The sequence below is a fragment of the Chinchilla lanigera genome, unplaced genomic scaffold, assembly GCF_000276665.1.
Source record: "Chinchilla lanigera isolate Chin_1 unplaced genomic scaffold, ChiLan1.0 scaffold00041, whole genome shotgun sequence".
Lineage (NCBI taxonomy): Eukaryota > Metazoa > Chordata > Mammalia > Rodentia > Chinchillidae > Chinchilla > Chinchilla lanigera.
The window spans coordinates 13,391,616-13,413,238 of record NW_004955442.1 but is presented as its reverse complement, the minus strand read 5'-3'; the positions used below and the strand labels follow the sequence as shown (position 1 = coordinate 13,413,238).

The 21,623-nt window shown below is 43.8% G+C and overlaps 1 protein-coding gene across 2 annotated transcripts in view; it reads right to left on the bottom strand.

Annotated features, from left to right (window-relative positions):
* The window catches only part of Adcy9 (adenylate cyclase 9), a gene marked incomplete at its 5' end in the record, with an annotated part of 123,528 nt that overhangs the window by 20,578 nt on the left and 81,327 nt on the right, over positions 1 to 21,623 (bottom strand). The window contains 4 exon segments of one of the 2 annotated variants that reach the window (XM_013517879.1): positions 3,871 to 3,973; positions 7,325 to 7,542; positions 8,611 to 8,772; positions 20,203 to 20,393. In XM_013517879.1, the coding sequence (XP_013373333.1) occupies positions 3,871 to 3,973; positions 7,325 to 7,542; positions 8,611 to 8,772; positions 20,203 to 20,393 (674 nt within the window). 2 annotated transcript variants of the gene reach the window in all.

Sequence of the window (21,623 nt, the reverse complement as noted above, 5' to 3'; positions counted from 1 at the left end):
GCTGAGGCAGGAACACTGCTGTGATTTTGAAGCTAGCCTGAGCCAGTGAGTTCAAGGGCAGCCTGTACTACATAGTAAGACGTTGTCTCAAGAAAGCCAAAAACTAAATTAATTAATTAATTAATTTTAAAAAGGGAGAGGCAGGGATGTAGCTCAAAGTGAAGGCCCTGTACTGAAAACAGACAAAAATAAAAACATATGAGCAACTTGCCCAGGGTTGCTTAAAAACTGATTACGAGCCAGTATACCATCACAGTCACATTATGTAATGAGCCTAAAACATGAGTCCCTGCCTTGCAGAGTGAATTATCCACATCTGTAAAAGCAGTTGGGTGGAAGCAAGATGGCAGAAGGGCGATGGCTGGTTCCTAGGTTCAAGGGCTGTGAAAACTGACTTCATAACAGAAGACAGGCAGGGATTTAATATGTTCATGATAGGCCCATAACTTGCTGTCTTGCTGTCAGGTGGTTCTGATCCACTGCTGGTACATACATGACTATCCTACTGGGCAGCATGGGACATTCCCATCAGATAGTACAAGCTGTCCTATGAGACAGTACTAAAAAGCAGCAGAGAAAAGCTCCTGCGTGTGAAATAAGAGCAAGCAACTATGACCAAGAGCCTTCAGTCTGGAGTCTGACCTGGCTGCGTGGGCCACAGGTGAGCATGAAACAATACTCATGGGAGGTTGGAAGCCTGACAGCAGGAAAGAACAGGAACAGGCAATGGAAGATGGCGTATGAAGCATAATAAAAAGCCATGTATGAACCATTGAGGAATTAAGGATGAAGGAAACAGTAATGATGATAATGTATCCAAGAGAAGACTAGTTTCAGGCCCTGTATGAGCTCTTTAGAGGCATGACCTCAACCAGTGCTCACAAAAATCCACTGAGAAGGAAATGCTACTGCTCTTGATGAGCAGAGGGGGAGGCCAAGGCTAGGTGGCCATCTCAAGGTCACACAACAAACAGGGAGCCAAGCCGGCCAGACTTTAATCCGATGAGCTCATTCCTGAGTGCATCCATGACTTCTTGGGGCCTCTTATAATGACAACACTGAACCTAAAGGCAGGATGTTGCAGGAAGAAAGCGAAAAGAAAACCACGGACGTGGCTTTTCATTTGGTGCTGCAACCTTCTGGCAATCCCACGCAGGACTCAGGCTGGTGGGGCTGGAGTGCCCTTTCCTGGACAGGAAAGGTCCTGTAATTAGTCCTTGGTGTGGCCATGATCTATTTGGGACAAACTGGCTCTGGCTTCACAGCCCAGGTCCCTGGAGCTGGGTGAGATAGGAGAAGAAAGAGCTTCGCCATGAAGGTTGAAACTGCAGGTCAGCTCTGCTGCCAGCCCTGGAACTGCCAGAGCAACCCACAGCAGGGCTGGGCTCCGAGGAACTCAGAGGCTCTGCTGATATTCATACCCCTGGTCCTGACTTCCCTTTGAAGGGCTGAGAATCTTGGGGGTGAAGCTGCCAATGCTTACTGCCCTCTGTATAAGGACAGCCATATCTTTGAGGCTCCAGCTAATGCCCTGGGAACATCCAGGATTCACTGCAGCTGGCCCACACTGGGCATAAAGGGCCCAGGATTGTCTTCAAGTCTATAGCCCAGCAGCTACAGTACGAGGAGACCCTCATTCCCACCTGAATGCCAAGGTTTCCCACCTTCCCCACTCATGCAGCAGGGAGGGCATGCTTCTTGGTTTAGGCGTTCTGATGAACACTGAAGAAACTTCTGCTGCAGGAGCTGATGTCATAAGTCTGACACATGTAACCAAAGAAGACTCCTGGCACCACTGGGATGTAGCACCAATGAATGCCTCCTCAGATTCTGTACTCTGGCCTGAGGCCCCTGACCCCTTCCACCTCCTTAGCCATTTCTTCTGCTAGCTCCGTGGCTTTGGGGTTAGGTTTCCCAGACATATCCATTTAGACCTGTTCTTTCCCCTCTATGTGTCCTCCCTTTTGACTTCTGTACTTACCTGATACAGAGGATCCTGGGCCCCGCTCTACCCACGGCTGCATCTCCAGAAATACCGCATGTCTGTCTGTCTATGTCTAGCCAGGAACCACACCTGCCTAGCTTTTTTCTCTCCCCATGGGATTCACAATTGGAGATGGCATCACCCTAGCTGTAAGGGGTGGGTGGCTGACCTGTGTCCCCTTACTGTCCACATCTGTTAGGATGTGCTGCTGACCAGGTCCAAGTGCTGCTGACCTGTCCTAGTTATCAGGGCACAGGCCCTGGAAGATGGCTACCTGGGCTCTCAGCACGGCCCCACTACTACCTGTGGTGACATCTTGTGCTCATCATACAACCTGCCCATGCCTCAGTCTCTTCTGAAAACAGGGTACCTGCACTTCCTGGTTGGTGGCAGTGCTTACATGAGAAACACCAGTGTGGCGTACTGTACACTGAGCATCCAAGCTTGGGTAAACGTGGAAGCTCCTTGCTCCTACATCCCTCCTCTCTACCTGCCCGTCTTGGGACAGGCCTTGAACTTGGCCTGTGGTCCATAACAGCCTCCCACCGTCTTGTCCAAAACTGTCACTTGCCACAACTCAGCTGTGTAATCTCCACGAAACACCACCTAACAGGGTCATTTCCTATTCCAATGTCCGCTCTAACCTTGGCATAATATCTGTGCATGGGCAGCCATCAGCTGGCCTCTGTGCCCTCCTCCCACCTCACTCCCAGAGCAATCTGGCTCCCCCTGGATGCATCTGGCTCTTCCATATCTCCCAGGTTTGGAGGCCTTGTCCCTCCCTCTGATTTCATTTAGTTAATTCCTAGTCCACTCACTGAAGTGTCTCAGGAGTTATCTCCTCTGAGCCATCCATCTGGGGCTGCTATCTTACTCTCTGCTCACAGACCTGTCCTGTCTGTGGCTCTGGGTTATCATTTCTAATTCCCGCTCCCCTGTCAGATGTGCCTTGCCCTTCTATATCCCAGCAATGAGAACCATCCCAGGCAGAGTGATGCTCAACAAACATGTGGTGACTGGAGGAAAGGATGATAAATATGCCTTCCATCTGGGGTCTCCACAACACATCAATAAGAGCAGCTAAGAAATCCAGCCTTTAAGTCAAAGAGGCTAATATCCAACTTACCTTTGAGATGTAGGCTACCTACTTAGCCTTTCTTGGTTTTGGCTTTGTCTTTGGTAAAGATTCCTTAGAGGGTTTTTTAAAAAGGGTTGTTGTGAACATTAAATAAGATCATGTTTTGCCTCACAGGCCAACTAGCCAACTCGTGTTCACTGTAGGACCTGTGCCTGGGATGTTAACTGATATTCACTGTCCCCTGGACGCTGATCGAATAGGGCGCCTCCAACCCTGCAGACACAAACCAGCTCTATCTGGTTCACCATGTTCTTTATAGAGTCTGGACTAGCACCTGGACATACAAACATAAAGATCTGCAGAATGAGTACCTGGAATAAAGAAAGAGTCCTTTTGGTCCTAGATTGGGCACGTGTGCACTTTTGACTCTGGAACTCAGAGAGGTTAGGTTTTGGTCTGGAGGAAAGAATACAGTGATCTGCTGCTTAGAACTCCAGCCAGGCTCCAGGTTCTTGTATTTATGCCTTTTAAGGACCCCAATGAGGTTGTCAAAGATACAGGGCTACATGGAGAGAAGTGCCGCTTAAGAACTCAGAACAGGTATAGTCAGGGAACCCTTCCAGGGCCAGGGACAGCTACAGAGGCCTGGAGACATCAGCTGCACAGTCAAAGATAAATTCACATAGAGTTGCAACTTAAGGTTTATAGATTACATTAGCCTTCATTTCCCTGTCACTTGCTAAAACAGAGTGAACAGTGAATTACCCAAGAGAACAACGATTTTCTGTAGTGAAATCAAAGAACGCACCTCTTCCTGATAGCTGGTCCTGTAGGATCGCTCCAGATCCTGATCCAGGAAGTTCAGACTGAACTGATTAATGGGTGGCTTGAAAAAATAATCTTTCATCAGGCTAGAAGATACAAAAATGCAATTGATCAATGCAATTGTTGTACCAGAAAATCACAATCAACTACCAAAACCCCACTCATTGAGCGCATCATGAAAGTTGGGTCTGAAAGTCTCTGTGACATGTGCTGCTTTGCTGCTCCTTTAAAAAATGTATCTCTGCAAAGTCCTTTGTGTTTCTAGACATAACATTTTATGTCCCATCTCTACTAAAGAATGTCCATCACCACCATCATAGCACACATCGCTAGAACCTTGTTTTCTAAAGCATATTCCTTATGTCCAGAATTAGAAAATAAGAAAGGCAGCTTCTTGGTCTCATGAAATGACATTTTTTGAAGATTCTTGTACTATGAGCACTTACAATGATTTGGAGGCTTCAAATGAAAATCTGATTCAGAACCAGCTGTTCTGTCATCCAAAGTACTGACAGTAATTACCACCATGAAAGCTAACAGGTTGTTACCACAAAATGATGTTTATAACTAGTGTAATTCTGGTGCTGTTGTCACAAATGCAGATTGTGTGTGAAACCTGAAAAATGACAATGCTCAATAATATTAATAGCAGAGATCAACTCTGCTCTATGTGACTCTTTCATTTTTTTATGAATTGCCAGCAAAGAGTAATATCCTTTTTACACTGGAGACTATTAATAAATTTAAAGGAATGTTAACATGATTTCAGAAGGCAAATATGGATGTGGGATGCAGTCTCCTTCCCTGGCTAGCTATTAGCATGAAATCAGAGAAAACATGTAAGTGCCTATCATGTGCCTGACACACAATAGGGCCAACAGGTAACTGCCTTTCTCTGCTACAGAGTGGACTCTTTTTTTGTGTGTGACAAGTATGCAATAATCTACAACAGTTTCAGGTTCAAAAGAAAATTGTGTCCTCTGAAGTTGACTCTGTCTTCTCCTGCAATCAAGAAGTATACACATGGAAGGAAAATCAACAAAGCAGCTGCAAGGAAGATGCACGATAGCCTCATTTCAGCAGTTAAATGGCAGAACTAATACTTCTAAAGCTATGCTACTCCTTTTAAATCTGTATTGGGGTTTCAACTACTGAGAATGGAGTATAACTCCTTTTGGACCAGTCCTCTCACAGACAACAGTGATAAATTCTGGGAAAAATATGACTTCTGGGCAGCACAGGAGAGTGATGAGAGAAGGCAGAGGAGAGTTGTTCTTAAAAAGGGGACATGCTGGGTGTGGTGGTGCACGTATATAATCCCAGCACTCGGAGGCTGAGGCAGAAGGATCGTTGCGAGTTCAAGGCCAGCCTGGGCTACAAAATGAGCTCAAGGTCAGCCTGAACTGCATAGCGAGACCCTGTCTCAAACACAAACACACACACACACACACACACACACACACACACACACAAGGCGGGGGGAACAGTACCAGGTAAATTTCCCATTTTTTTTTTTTGCCCTGAAGATAGACATTAGTCAGCACCATAGAGGTAGCTAAAACTCAGATGGCATAGCCATAATCTTACTGATTAAAAAACCCAGAAAGATAGTTTGGAGTAATTACAGATGGAAAATTAAATTATAAATCCCAGGAGGGACAGAACCAGGGAAGTAGAACCCAAAGTTCTGTATATAAACTTTGCTCAAATCTGTAGCTGACCCCTGAAATACATGTACATGGCAGACTCTAAGCAGGCTAGTTAAGGCTAAAAGAACCAAGCGATAAAAGTTTTGAGGTTGAATTCAGTTAACCTAATTTCCTGCTGAAACAAAAAACTGATATTCTTTGGAAGGATATAACAAAATTCAGACATTCTAAGCATCATACACAATGTCCACAACACAAAAATTAGTAGGTATACAAATAAGTAGGAAAACATGATCATATTCAACAGGCCAAGACTTAACTGATGTTTACAGACTGCAATGTTCTACAAATACAGAATATATCTTCTTTTCAAGTGCACATGAAATGTTCACCAGAAGAGACCAGGTTGAGGCCATATAATAGGTCCTAATTAATGTAACAGAACTGAAATTAACAATATGTCCTTGGACTACAACACTAAATTAGACATTAACAGATAACACATCTATAAACCATCCATCACCAAAAGGGGCCAGGGCTCCTGGAGAAAACGCTAATCCCAAGCTGAAGCAGGAAAGATATAAAACATGCTTGGAACATCTTGTTATGCTAGAAAGTAAGAGAGTGCCCCATAAAAATGAGAAGATCATGTAAAAAGCACATAGGAATCAGTACAAAGTGGGTGGTCATTAGCCAGACTCAAGTATCTAAATATAATAAGTATAAGAACGATGACCCATGAAATAAAGCACAAGTGTATAAACTCAGGCTAATAATAGGTTGAAAGATAGATACAACAGCAAACAGGAAGGGCTCTTCTTTGTAGCAGATGCTGATCACCAAATGATAAATGTGCAAAGAGTGCTAGAGCTGGAAATCAATTTCAACCATCACAGTAAGGACTGTTTCAGGCAAGATTCATCAATGGATGTTGAATCTAAAAGTCGATACAAAATAGGGTAATTATAAGATGTTAAAATATCTTCTGACAGGTTGCTTATTAGTCATAAGAAGAAAATAATAGCTATACACTAGATAAATTGGCAACACCTGGTTAATCAAAATGAATGTCACCACTGAGAAACAAATGGGCATTGCATGCCTCTAGATGCAATGCCCTGAGAAGGATGTGGTGTCACTTTTGTGACATCTAGCCAGAGATGCACAGCCTGAATCTACTCACAAGGAAATATCACACAAATCCAACTTCAAGAATATTCTGTAAAAGGATTGGGCTGTAATTTTTTAAAATGTCAATATAATGAACACCAAAATACAATGGAGGAACTGTCCGTAACTTAAAAAGACTAAAGAGGTCTGAAAATGAAATAATAAATGTGACTCTGAACTGGACTAGAGGGAAAAAGTGCTGCCAAGGATACATTGGATCATTTGACAAAACTGGACTATATTAGAGAGAGTATCACCTCAATGTTAAGCTTTCTGAGTTTGAAAACTGAGATTATGTAAAACAATATCCTTGTTTTTAAGAAACACATTACAAAGGGGTAAAGACTATGATATATCCAATGTACTGTCAAATGGCTGAGAAAAAAATTTCATAGAAGAGAGGAATAGAGAGGAGGGTAAAAACAAAGTATTAAAAGTTGGTGGATCAAGGAAAATAAAGGAATTCTACATGGTATTTGTACAATTTTTTAGGTTTTAAATTACTTCAAAATAAAGTAATATACTGACAATAGAAAACAAATGCATGGTTAAGACAATTCAGAAAAAGGCAGTTTCTCTTGCAAACTTTTGTAACTTCTGCAGATGGCCCGGTCTTACCTGTCTTCTTTGATAACATCTACAAAATGGGCATCAGTTTTCTCACGGATGTTCTTGAACCTCAGTGGGAGGAGGGCTGACTGGTCCAAGCTCACACCTGCCCACCTTCCCTTCTCCTGAAGGATCTCACACAGGGAGGTCTGACTGTTGGTAAGTTTCTCCTCTTGGGGAGGGCCCAGAAGTCCATTCTGAGCTTTAGAACTAGGTCCTCCAGAAACCTGCCTCGAGACAAAGAGGGACCAAGCACAGGAAGTGAGTGATGGCATGGAGCACTTACTTATTCCCACTTGGTCCCTCTGCCACTCTGGAGCCCTGCACTACGTGTTGGATGCCCTGACCTATCAAAGGGGCTCTACCTACATCTGCTCCTACATCTCTGCCAACCTGCTTTCCCACTGCGCTGCTTTGTCAAAGGACATCTCCAGGTGTTTGGACATCTCCAGGTGTTCAGACAGCTAGCCAGGAGGTAAGACCACAGGAAGAGCCATACAGTGGAGGAGAAAACTGTGAGTCAAGGAATTCGCTTACCACAGAATCAGGGGCCCAAGGGGCTGTGAGGAAGGTCTGGAGGACCTCCCAGGAAATGCAATGATGGGCCCAGGGAAGGGAAACCAGGCTGCTGGCCAGTGGTTTAAGAGAAGGTAAATGGATAGAGTTTTGGGAGTCTCTGTGACTGCAGGACACACAGACTGACCCACATTTACAAGTCCTTTGGCAGACGCAGGAGAGTGGAGAGCTACACAGCCTGGGCCTCACTGGAGAAGGCTGCCTTTAGAAACCCTCACAAAGCTCTCCAATCCAGTCCAGTCCTGCCTGGTCTCAAAGCCCTGTTTCTCCAGCAGCCCTCCTGCTGCTTGCTCTGCCTCCAAACCTCCGGGCATGCTTCTTACCTGGAAGAGGTCTCTTCTCTTTGAACATCTGTACTCTACCATATGTTGTATCTGGCTTCCCCCGTCCATAGGTCCTCTAGCCACTGTAACCCATGCATTTTAAAACTCTTACGGCCCCTTAAGGGAGTCTTACCCAGTTCCACAGGGCATTGATCTGTTTCACATGGTTTAGCTCTAATTCTCCAGCCTATCTGTTTTCAAAGGTGCTGAGGACTGAACCCAGGCCAGGGCCTCATGCATGCTAAGTACATGCTTTTGCTACTGAGCTACACCCATAACCCCTCTACTGTGTTCTTTACTAGTCCACACGAAACCCAATGACTAGGGGGTGCAGAGTGCTATTACCTAAGAGGAGTTATTCCCAGAACTAAGAAGTTGATGAGACAGGAATGTCACCTTAGGTGGATGCGCCAGGAGAGGAACTGACAGGAACAACAGCCATGAGCTTGTTACCTTGGTGCTGGTCTTAGACTCGTCTTGACAGCCGTTTTGCACAGCTCCTCCTTCTGCACCAGCTTCTGATTTGGGAGCAAACATGATTCCACATGAAGGGCAGGTCTATGAGAAAAACACAGGCCATAGGAACACAGGCCCAGAAATCATGATCACAATATGCAATGCACACAAGTCCACTGTTGCAATTTGCTGTCACACAGAACGGCTGTGACCAAATGGAGGGCTTACTGAACCACTCAGGAAACAGCTAAAAATAAATGTGGTAAGGCAAAAGACATTAGCACATAAAAACCTGTAAATGAACACATCCATCAGTTGATGGATGGATCAACAAACTGTAATCTAGTCACAGAAGGGGATATTATTCAACTACAAAAAGGGATGAAGCACAGACTCATGGTACAACATGGATGAACCTGTTGAAAATATTCAGACACAAAAGACCACGTACGGTGTGATTCTAGGTGGAATGTCTGAAAAAGGCGGCTCTATAGTGACAGAGCGGATGGAATGGTCGCCAAGGACAAGGGAGAGGAACAGAAACACTGCTAATAAATACGTGATTTGCTCCAGTCTGAATTTTTGGGTGCCTCGCACCTCCGCCACAGCTCATATTCTGGATCCTAATCGTCAAGGGGATGGTATTAGCAGATTAGGGCATGAGGACCAAACCTTCATGAACGGATTACTGCCCTTCCTAAAGAGATCCACGGAACTCCCTTATCACCTCCACCCTGTGAGAAGGTACCATCTATCAACCAAGAAGTGGGTCTTCACTAGACATCAAATCTCCTGGCATCTTTACCTTGGACTTCCAGCTCCCACAACTGTGAAAAACAATTTCCCGTTGGGAGCAAATGTGATTCAATCACTCAGTTTGTTTTTTACTTCTCCACTCTCAAGTTCTGGGAGACTGAACCCAGGGGTGCTCTACCACTGAGACATATCCCCAGGCTTTTTATTTTTGTTTTGTTTTTAAATTCTGAGACAGAGTCTCACTAAATTGTCCAGGATGGCCATGAATTCACAATTCTCCTGCCTCGGCGTCCTGAGCAGCTGTGATTATAGGCATGGACCACCATGCCCAGCCAGCTTATGGTATTTTGTTATAGCAGCTAAATGGATTATGATAAGCTTTCTTTTAGGGATGATGAAAATGTTCTAACGTTAACTGTTGTTGCGATGGTGCTGTCTTTAATAAATTTATCAGTATTAACGTGATATAGAAGTTTAGGAACTGCATTAATATTAATATTCAGCTTAGGGCCTGAATCTTGTAGCAGATCACATCATCACACTTTAAAAATGTGTCTTTTTCTCAGCTACTGTTCTTGGGGGTGGTAGGGAGACAGCAGTGAGTGGTTGCCAACAAGGAAGACAAACTGCAGCAGGAGAAACCATTTCCTTGCAGTAAGAGCTGTTGAACATTAGAATAAATTATTTGAAGGGTGAATACAATTTTGGAAATTTAAAATATGTATCACTGACTGCCTGAAGGCAGTGCTGTGGTTTTGCTGGCAGTGGCCGGCTTGTTCCTCCAGGGGGCACACTGCACATTTCAGGGACCAACGAGCACACCCGGGAAGGGGGAAACACAGCCTGGTGTATGGGGACAGGATGAAACTGTGGTTTGAGACACTAAGTCAGATCCTCATGATCCAGGGGCTTCTACCATTCTGGAAAAGTTAGAGTAAAGCCATAAAAAGCTATTTACTTCTCTGAGCAGTTGGAAACACTGAGACTAGAGAAGCAGGACAAGCCAGTGGTTGAAGGCACTAGCTTTGGAATAACACCGTCATGGACTAAATCTTGGTTTTATCATTCAGGAGGTGTGAGATCTTTCTGAGTTTCAGTTCCCTCTTTTGTAAAATGGGGTTACTTCTACCTTAAGGAATTATTATAAGGGCAAAATGAAAAAAAATTTGTAAAGCATGTCAGAGGTTGCATTTTAAAGCAGCGTCATTTTGTGTACCACCTCTACCGACTTTGTATAAGGCTGAAGTAAGAAGGACCATGAGGCTGTACCCTTGTTGCACAAGGAGAACGGATCCACTGGTGACAGTTGCCATGAGTAAAGGGGTGGCTGAGACTCCAGCAGGGCTGTCCCAGTAGGGCCTGAATCTTACAGCAGATCACGTCATCACACTTTAAAAATGTGTCTCTTCCTCAGCTACTTTTCTTGGGGGTGGCAGGGAGGGTCTTAAAACTTTAAATGAAATGAAACAAAAAAATCTCAAAGACATCCACTTTCCTGACAGAGACATTCCCCACCACACATTTCCTCCTGCCTGTAGTGAGCCCTCCCTCCCCTCACTTGCCCTATGACGGCAGATAGGTTTGTTTCCTTCTCCACACACTCCACAGCAATTTTTATTTAACTATTTTCCAGCTTAATTTTAACCTGGATTAAGATACTTTACAACCCGGTTTGTGCCAAGCAAGTGAAACCTTCCCATCCCTACAGCTACAGGCATCTCCACCCCTGCTGAGAATTCCCCACTGGCAAGAGCGCATTTGACTCCAGAGAACTACGTGGGGGCATCTCACCTCCTTGGAAGGAAAGAGAGCAACACTGGCAGGCGCATTATATAAAAATCACTGTTGTAACGATAGCAACTTCTGTGATTTAGAAACATTATGTGCTAAAGACACAGCACAACAGGTCTGCACTTTTTTTTTTTTTGTCAGATCATCCTTTTATTGAAGTATTTTGTTTCTTAGCTAGCTGGGCACTCCACAACACCGTTGATGTCATCAACAACATTGTTGATGTCATCTATAATGTCATAAGGGTGCTGGCTGTCCACATTGCAGCCCACAGACTGGCTAAATTTCTGTAATGGTTTTCTGTAGGATTTCTGTAATGGTTTCGGAAAAGTTCTCTGGCTAAAGACCGGTGCCGCATCTGCTGGGCAATGTTGACAATCTCACTGCACCCTTGTGTATATGATCTCAGTTAATCTTAACTGTGAGGCAGAAAGGGGTCTTCTGAAGACACAAGGGCTTGTGAACACTGGAGTTGGGCTGTAGGGCTCCTGGCCCCAGACCACCATGGGGCATTGTTCTAACCTCCTTTCTTGGCATAAGGAAGGCCCAGGAATAACCCTGACCCTTTGACTCCCTGACATTATCCATGCTGCTAGGACTGTCCTCCTGGTTCTTCTAAGTGGCTCTGTTGGCATACTGATACTAAAGTAAGCTTCTAAGGCCCCCCAAACAGCATACACTAATGGCCAAGGAGTATGCTGGCCATTGCCAAGGTAGCCTGAGATTCCTTGGAGAATACCCAAAAGTACACTCTGCATTTTCCCATACTAGCTGTGCTCCATCCCCCTCTGTGGAGGAAAAGATTATAACTACCTCTGTAATATATGTGAGCACATTTTCATTTGTTTTTAACACACTTCAATACATGGACCATATATTCTGGTCAGAACATATGGCGTAGAGCTGTAAAATGAGATTTTTTTCCTCAAGGCTATTTCTCATTGCAAGATAAATGATTTCAAACCCAACAGCTATCCCTTTGCGTAACTGTCACGGGAGGGAGTGGGAAAGCCTCTTTAGGGAAGGAAACATCAGCGAAGTCCTGGCTTTGCCCGTTTAGTTTGCTGAGCGTAACTAGCTAGCAAGACGTTGTGGTACTAGAGGAAACATTCTTTGATTCCAAACTCGAAGCTCATACTGAACATGGTGGGTAGCAAGAATGGCACTGTGACAACAGCAATAAACAAGTACCATGCACTAAGATGCTGCTCTAAGTTCTTCATGCATATCAGTTCATTCAGCACTTGGAAACACCCATGGCAGAGACACTATCAGACCCATTTTACATACAAGGAAACTGAGGCAGAGAAGATAAGGGATACCCCGAGTCTCACAGTTAGAAAACAGTGGAGGGGAGTATAAGCCCAGGCAGCAGGCCTCAACCCTGACCAACAAACAAACACATGGCACCTCCATGCCAGGTACTGGTGGGTCAGAGTGTTGTTATTTAAACAAATGGATTAAGCGCAAGTGTGAACACATCAAAACAGATGATTTCTTTCTTTCTTTTTTTTTTTTTTTTTGGTCTTTTTGCGATGGTCTTGCTATGCAGTTCCGGCTGGCCTTGAGCTCACTTTATAGGCCAGCTGGCCTACAACTCACAATGGTCCTCCTGCCTCAGCCTCCTGAGTGCTGGGATTACATGCATGTGCCACCACACCTGGCCAAAACAGATGATTTCTATTAACAAACTATTAGAGGAAAACAGAAACAGTAATTATCACAAAAAGAAAAAAAAACAAGGCACACCAGAAGCTAACAGAACATAAAGTAGAAACCTATGAATGCCAGGGGCAAAAGAACAAACAAACACCAATGAAACTCAGAAACAAGATCTCTAGGCCACACAGTAGGCTCGGCGGACCCTAAACTACTCATTTAATTCATCAGCCCAACATGACCACGGGGCTTAATAACAAGCTGGTAACGAGAACCCAATCAAGAACAGATCAGATCAGATTCAGCAGACTGTCAGGCAAGAAGATCGTTACTATGCCATGGAAGTATTCCCACAGAAAGTCAGAATAAGAACATTATTAGGAATTTTTGGAAATTTCACTTATGTGCAACACTGCAGCGCACTGCCTGATGACACCAGTTATGCAGGACATATCTTTCCACTTCCGTTCGCACAGATCCTTTGTAAAAATAATTTCTGACTTAGGGGTGTGGGAAAGATAGTTCACAAATACTCTTCACCCTATATAATCATAGTATTGTTATCAAAACTAAGACATTAATGCTACACAATACTATAAACTAAACTGCTGGGCATGGTGGGCACACTGTAATCCCAGCACTCGGGAGTCTGAGGCAGAAGGATGGCTGTGATTTTGTTTGTTTGTTTCTGGTACCAGGAATCGAACTCATGACCTCGTGCTTGCCAGACAGGCGCTGTGCAGCTGAGCTAAATCCCTAGCGCTTGTTTTTTTTTTTTTTTTTGGTACCGAGAATCAAACTCATGACCTCAGGCTTGTCAGGCAAGCACTTGTGCCACTGAGCTATATCCCCAGCCGGATGGCTGTGATTTTGAGGCCAGGCTGGTCTACAAAGTGAGTTCAGGGCCAGCCTGAGAATGCAAAGTAAAACCCTGTCTCAAAAAGACAAAACTAACCAAATAAATAAACTAAGCTACTGACTTTATTTACATGGTTCCAAGTCCCCTCTAATGGTCCTTTTTGTTCCAGGAAAAATCACATCCAGGATCCCATGCTACTTTCAGGTTGTTTTTTTTTTTTTTCCAAGGCAGGCCTTAAACTCACTGTGTAGTCCAGGCTGGCCTCAAACTCACAGCAATTCTCCTGCCTCGGCCTCCACAGTGCTGGGATTACAGGCATATGCCACCAGGTTTGGCCTACTTCTAGTTCTTGTGTCTTCAAAGTCTCCTCCAGTGTGTAGTAATTCTTCTACCTTTCCTTTTTATGACCTTGACACTTTTGAACCATCCTGGTTATATTTTGTAGGAATCTTTAAATTCGGATCTGCCTGACACTTTCTCACCAGCAAACCGAGGTTTGGGCTTTGAGGAAGAACGTGGCCAAGGTGAGACGCCCTTCTCAGCACACACTTCAGGGGTATATAATATTAATTTGTCACCTCACTGGTGAGGCTTTGCCTTGATCATATGGTGAGGGCAGGCTCTTCAGGGTTTGTTCATTGGAAAACTGTTGTTCTTTCTTTTATAATTAATCCATATTTGGGGAGCATGCCTTGAGACTATGCAAATATTGTTTCTCTTTAAACTCTTGCCCACTGTGTTTAGAGCTCCTGGTAGACTTTCCCTGTAGCAATTATTACTGTGGTCCAAATTATGACTTGCTATTGTTCTCATTTCTTTTGTTTTTTGTTTTTTTTTGTTTTTTTTTGTTTGTTTGTTTTTCTCCGGTACTGGGAACCGAACTCACGACCTTCCACTTGCCAGGCAGGCGCTTTTGCCGCTGAGCTAAATCCCCAGCCCCTGTTCTCATTTCTTCTGCATCTACTGCCTGGAATTTTTCTGTGAAGAAGAGTTATCAATTTATATTTGATATATTTTCTTTTCATTGGAGGAAACACATACAACTAAAACTGTACATGAAATTTGAAAAGTTCTTTTTTATTTTTTTGTTTTTGCTTCTTTTTTTTTGTTGTTTTTTTCTGGTACCAGGAATTGAACTCACGACCTCGTGCTTGGCAGGCAGGCGCTGTGCCACTGAGCTAAATCCCCAGACCCAAAAAGTTCTTTTTTAAAAAAATTTGCTTTACATTGATGTGTCAGAGCCAGTAGGCAGGCTACTATTTATATATTTGTAAAACAGCATTAGCAGAGCAGGGCATGGTGGCACGTGCCCATAATCCCACCACTCGGGAGGCTGAGGCAGGAAGATCATTGCAAGTTTGAGACCAGCCTGAGCCACAAAATGAACTCAAGGCCAGCCTGAACTGCATAGTGAGACCCTGTTTCAAAAAGATAAAAACAACAACAAAAAAACCCAGCATTAGCAAGATCATCAATTCACTCATTTGAACTGCATACTTCAGTAGTTTTTCATATATGCATAGGGTTGCACAACTATCACCATTATCAAATCAGACTACCATTTACAGTATATACTTATTTAATCGCTAAATTTTATATATATGAGAATGTATAAAGTATAAATCTATTATCTTCTCATTTTCTATAACTAAAAAGACCTTTATTCCCTCAAGCCTGCCCTCACCGTATGATTGAGGCAAAGCCTCACCAGTGAGGTGACAAATTAATATTATATACCCCTGAGTCGACTGAGCCTATTTCATAATAATTTTGTATACAAATAATAAAGAGGTAAAAGAAGTGACTCTTTATTTAGCATTATTTACAGGGCATGTCACAGAAGGATGGTTCCCAGGGCTAGGGACCTTAAAGGGAAGCATGCACCTTCTGAAAACAGGTCAGGTCCTCTCTGAATCATCCCCATGGGGGCAAATCTGTACCATTAACTTCATTACTGACAGTATACCTGCATAAACACCCAGTAAGCGCAGAGCCCCAAGGTTCTGAAGAACAGATTAAGATAACTCACAGACTAGCCAAGCAGCAACATTCTCAGTGAGGCCTTTCGGCAGTAAACTAAGATACTCCACTGCTCCAATGACTCACTAATTAGGACTAATAGGATAAAAACCACTCAGTTTCAGATTTCTTTTTCTTTGCTCTTTACAAAGATGTGAGGAAAGCTATTCTCACTGACGGGTGTAGTCTTCATCCACCCATCACACACAGTACTCACAATAAAATGGGGATAGATACCTGCTGCAGAGCGGATGTCACATTCACTGGGCCAAGGTGTCCAAACCCCAGGGTCCCATTTGAGACGTGATTGCATGAGAGAACATCCATTCCCACAGCAGTGACTGTCTGCAATATTTGTAAGACTCTCCCTCAAAATACCACAACAGAGAAGGTGAGACCTCTGGGGCTGCTGGTGGGCAAATACAACTACATCTCTGCCTCCTCCCAGGCCTCTTCTTCTCCCGCCTGGTCAGCACCCACTGCTCTACCGGAGTGACTGGATGCATGCCCAAATTTAGGATTGACCAAATCTGGCATTCACAAGCCTGGCCTCAGTTTATCTCAGACACTCAGACAGCCCTGAGAGCCCTTAGCACCATGTCACCAACAAGCAACACTCGGTTTAGAGAAATCACGTAATTTTGTCACAGCCCCAAGGCCACAGCTTTGTGAAGGATCGCCAGGGTAGGGTCATGATTCTTTCTCCAACACCCACACTGCCCTAGACGCTGACGTGCGGAGTCTTGGTCTCCCCCTGCTCCTCTCATTTTCCCTCTTGACCTCCTCTCAACTCCAAGGAGGCATCTCCCTATGCTTTAGGTGCAGAGCTGTATTGCCGTGGTTCCAGCACTGCCTTCCCCTGTGAGGCAATCCCTCCTGATGAGGAACACTCACTGGTGGTCACTCAGAAAAGCCACGACTGGGATGTAGGTGTAATCCCTTTGACCTATGACCTCAGAGCCAAAGGTACTGATAGACATCACTATCACTTCCTGGTAGGTGGTTAAAATATTTAGTGTTTTATGAGATATGAGATAAGAATTTTCCAGCTGCAAACTGGGAGAGAACTTAAAGAGACATAGGATAACTACATGGGACAGATAGGGGTGGAAAATAAACTCTTCCTCGACATTACCTTGATTCTAACAGTTCTTCCTAGGTTTCTGATTTTCGTCCTCCTTAGTCTGGCTCCAGAGAGCAATCTCTCTGTGTTCGGGAAATATGCCAGCCATTTAGCTCACAGATCTTGCATTCAGAGGTCACAGGAAAGTACACAGGGGACAAAGGTTTAAGACCATGGATGTCTGAGCAAAGGGAATGAACTAAAAAGAACTAACAACTTAGAGATCAGCTAGGGAGGCACAGAAAACTTCAGGGAAGCAGAGAGTGAACCTAGGTATTTGGAGGCAACAGAACAAGACAGGAACACACTCACTCCGGGACTGTTCACTGAACGCTTTTCTCTAATTTTTTGGGCTTGGCAGGAAACTTCACTATACAAATGTTCCCCCAAATGGAGTCAACCATAGCATTTTCTCTGTAGGGTGCAGCTTGAAAAAAGAATCAGTGCTCAGAGAGGCCTGAGAACACTATACTACAGACCTCACTGAAGACAGCAATGCCCAATGGTCTCCTAAAGGCTGAGAAGCCTTGTGGTAGAGAAACTCTTTCTGGGTTGTTTAATCCAGAATTACTCAAATTAATTTGACCACAGAGCTCCTTTATGTACATGTCACCTGTGTCTATACTGAGAAACTACTGCTCAAGGGAACATACTTTAAGAAACACTGCCTTACACCAGGCCTCTGCACAAGGCCGAGGATGACTGGGATGCAGGAAAGGGAACAGATACCCCGGGTTTCACTCTCTCACAGGACAGATCAGTAGCAACAAAGGAAAAGCAGCCTATTAGCAGGAAGACCCGACAGGCCCTGGTAACAGACTAGGAATAATTACATGGAATTTCCTCATGTTGGAAAGCTAACCTAGTGCAGACAATATCACTAAGGCAAAGTACCAATGCCACAGGTGCAGGGCACTGACAAGTCCACCCAAAGGCCACAGGAGCAAGCAACCAGCATTTTACATTTCTATTGTTCAAAACCTCTTATGAAGTCTTTTTATTGTGGGGGGGGGGTGGTACCAGGAATCGAACTCAGGACCTTGCACTTGCCAGGGAGGCACTGTGCCACTGAGCTATCTCCCCAGCCAAAAGTCTTACCGGTCAGATTATAGGCAAGGTCTTTCAAGTTATACTGTAATCTATGTCATCTCTGCAGTTTAGGATTATGGTGCCTTCAGTTCACTCACAATTACTCCTTCCTCTCCTGTTCAGGGGAGGAAGGACATTGAGAAGTGCTCTGCATGGTGGCTCCACTGCAGTAGGACTTGGTCTTTCATTTCTTCATGTTCTATGCTCTTTCCACTCCCACTGTGGAATCCAAAAAATTCCAATGCTCTGGGACAGCCCTCTTCTCAGATATCCTATCATCCTGCTCAAACCATCAAAATACTCCACAAATTATACCCCACGACCCAATTCATCTTCCCCTCCTGAAAAGGCACAAAGATCTTTTCTTTTTCTCCCTCAAATTCCTTTTGGTAACATAGTCAACTTAATAGGTCATACGATTTTCAGGAAACTTTCATATTATTTGGAAAATGTATACATGGAATAGAAATATGCTAAATAGTTTTTGCCCATCCAGATAAAAGCAAATGTCTACAATTATAACAAGAAATGTTTTTCAGGATGAGGGAAAATCTTATGGGAATTTAGCATGGAATCACTGTCACTACAATTGTAAATATGGTGTGCGATATATGAACTCAACCCCTGCATTCCCTGATGGACTGACACACAATATGCACAATCCAAAATGGCAGACAAACGTAACACATCACTTACTTTGAAAGGCTTTGAGTTCAATCTATTTCTCTACTTAGAGCTCAGCTTGAAGCCTGGAGGAAACTGTTTGTCCCCATGTAATAAAACCATATTTGGAAAGCCATGTTTTTTGCATTCCTCCCTGACTGTGCTTAGTAACAGTCCATGAGTTTAAAACTCCTCTGTCTGACATGCAAAGCATCAGTCCAAATAAGGAGGCCTTATCTAAAGCAGGTAGGCCTTCAGGAAAGTTCAGATACATTAACTCTCCTACACAGGCAGAAAGAGCATGGGAGGAGAGGTCTAATACTACCATCCCAGTGGCTCTCCACTAGGGGTGACTGCCTCCCCAGGGAATGCTGGGCAATGTCTGGAGACATTTTTGATTGGCAAAACTAAGGAAAAGGGGTGTTACTAGTGACAGGAAGCAGAGCCATAGATGGTGCTCACCATCTGACAGTGTACAGGACCGCCCTCACAACACAAGATTATCAATTCTAAAATATCAATAGTGCCAAGGTTGAGGAACTACAATCCATACAAAGAAAATGATATATAAGCACTCTCAGTAAACCTCAATGCAATCATTATCAGAAGTAACTAGATGACAGGCATGACAGATTCTGACATGGTAAGATAACCTGGATATCCCAGCTGACTACCATGCCACCTTATGGAGACTGTCAAGCTTAAGGACTAACAGCTAGCTTTCAAATCTGCTAAGGAATGTGGAGAAGTAGAAACATACTGGATTAAAGCTGTTACAGTAGGCCATCGTCCTGACTATCGTATTGTTCTGTTATCTAAGAGCTCAAAACAGTGAAGCAGAACTGTTATAACTGTCTTATTCTCTTTTCAAAAATGGAAACAGCAAATATTTAAACTGTAAAAATAAACAGAAGGTACCAGTGGGAGAATTAAATCCACTGTGACAATTGAGGAAGAACTCATAAATGAGAATGATTTCCTCGCCCAAGGTTGATCATGCTAATTGCTGGGTAGTTTATTACGGCACAATGCCAGTCCAGAAGTAGGTACTTCTAGATCGCCACCAGAAGAGTTCTGCTCCAGCAACAAAATGCCATGATGGTTCTTGGCAATGCGTATTCTTTGTAATGAGCTACATCGCACAATTCACCCACACCAACAAAATATAAGACAGTCACAAAACTGAATTTCAAGAGACACTGGAGTATATGAGAAAGTGGTCTCTGAAATAAAATAAAAATCAGCTCCCCAAGCAAGATAAAAGGAAAATTATCTTTACTGTCATCTATCATCAGCTTTTAGAAATCCTGAAAAATGTTGTGGAAAAAGAAAATAACTAATAACCCAAGTGTGAAACATTTTTATGCAATGCAGAGAGGAAACTGAGGTGCATAGTATGTTAAAAATCAAGGATACTAAAAATGCAAAATGCTGCTAACTTTACACTAAATTTAAAAACTGCAAAAACCAAACTGAAAGGCAGGCATTCTGAGTAGTTTGCCACCAGCTGTTTATTATTTCACGTGTTCTACTGTAGAATTAATAAAGTTTTAGAAGAAGGAAAAAAACTAACCTTAAGGTTATCAAAGGTTTTGACAGTCTGCGCCAAGTCACTGACACTCCCTGATGATGCTGTCCCCTGTCCCCTAGGGCCTGAGGACACCCGTGAACCGTCAATGGCCTCAAAGCCAGAAAGCAAGGCCTCTGCACAGCTGCAATGAGACTCCTTGGCTCTCTGACCCGAAATCAGGTATGTCTTCAAACCTACGATGGATAAAAATTACAATCAGCACAGATTGAAACCACGGTTGGTTGAAATGCAGCTTGATCTTGCTGTCTGTGGAGAACACACTCCTGAAAGGTGGGAAGTAAAGTGAAAATATGTGTCATCATTTTACAACTGCCTTCCATGGACTTCTTAGACAGATGTAGCCTCAGGAAGACCATCTGCCTCCCAGATATACCATTTACTTACACATTTTTTTCCCTGAGTAATGGCTGTATATTTTACCTACAGGGGCTAAAATATTAAAAATTCCTCTATGAAAGGGTCTTGTGACCTCTTTGTGAAAGCAGCAAAGCAGACTGATGGTCAGCTCTATACACTGCTTGGATTGATTTTAATCTGTAAATTCTCATCCCTGATTTTTATAAGGGACAGTCCTGATGCAAAGATGACCTCAAATTTAGGTAAGGCCCTTACCTAGGCAACTGTTCATCTGCTTCTTGCTAAACTCCAGCACTTCAAGAAAAGTACAGAGAGAGGCTTAGAAAGGGGACCTGAAGAGCCCTGAGCCTACAAGGACAGCAGTGCTGTCACAAGGCTGAGCTCTCTGCATGACGAGCCCTGATACATGCCTTGATGCACACATCCCTCAAGTTTGTCATAGGTTAGTAATAAGGATACAGGTTGCTGTTCATTCACCAAGAACTTATGAAGCACTCCTTGTCTTTTTTTGGGGGGGGGGTGGATCTAGGAATTGAACTCAGGACCTCATGCTTGCCAGGCAGATGCCATGCTGCTAAGCTATAGCCCCAGCCTGACAACTCCTTGTCTACCATACACTGTGTCAGGTGTAGGGAGGACAAAAACGGATGCTTCAACCATGGTTATAACCTGTAGCCCATCATCTGAAGAGGGGCCTAGATAACAGGCATGTGTGACTGTGGTCAGGTTGCCAAGGCACAGGATGAAGGCATTTGGGGTGCTCTAGGACACACAAGAGAGGGGAACCTTATGAAGACTCAGGACAGAAAGTACTCTGATTCAAAGTATCTCCTCCAGCTGGGCACAGTGGTACACACCTGTAATCCTAGCTACCTGGGAGACTAAAGTAGGAGGATTATAACTTTGAGGCCAGCCTGGGCAATTTAGTGAGGCCCTGTCTCAAAATTTTTAAAAGGCTGGGGATGCAGCTCAGTGGCCAGGTATTTGTCTAGCAGCATGAGGCCCTGGTTTAACCCCAAGTACCACAAAAAAAAAAAAAAAAAGGA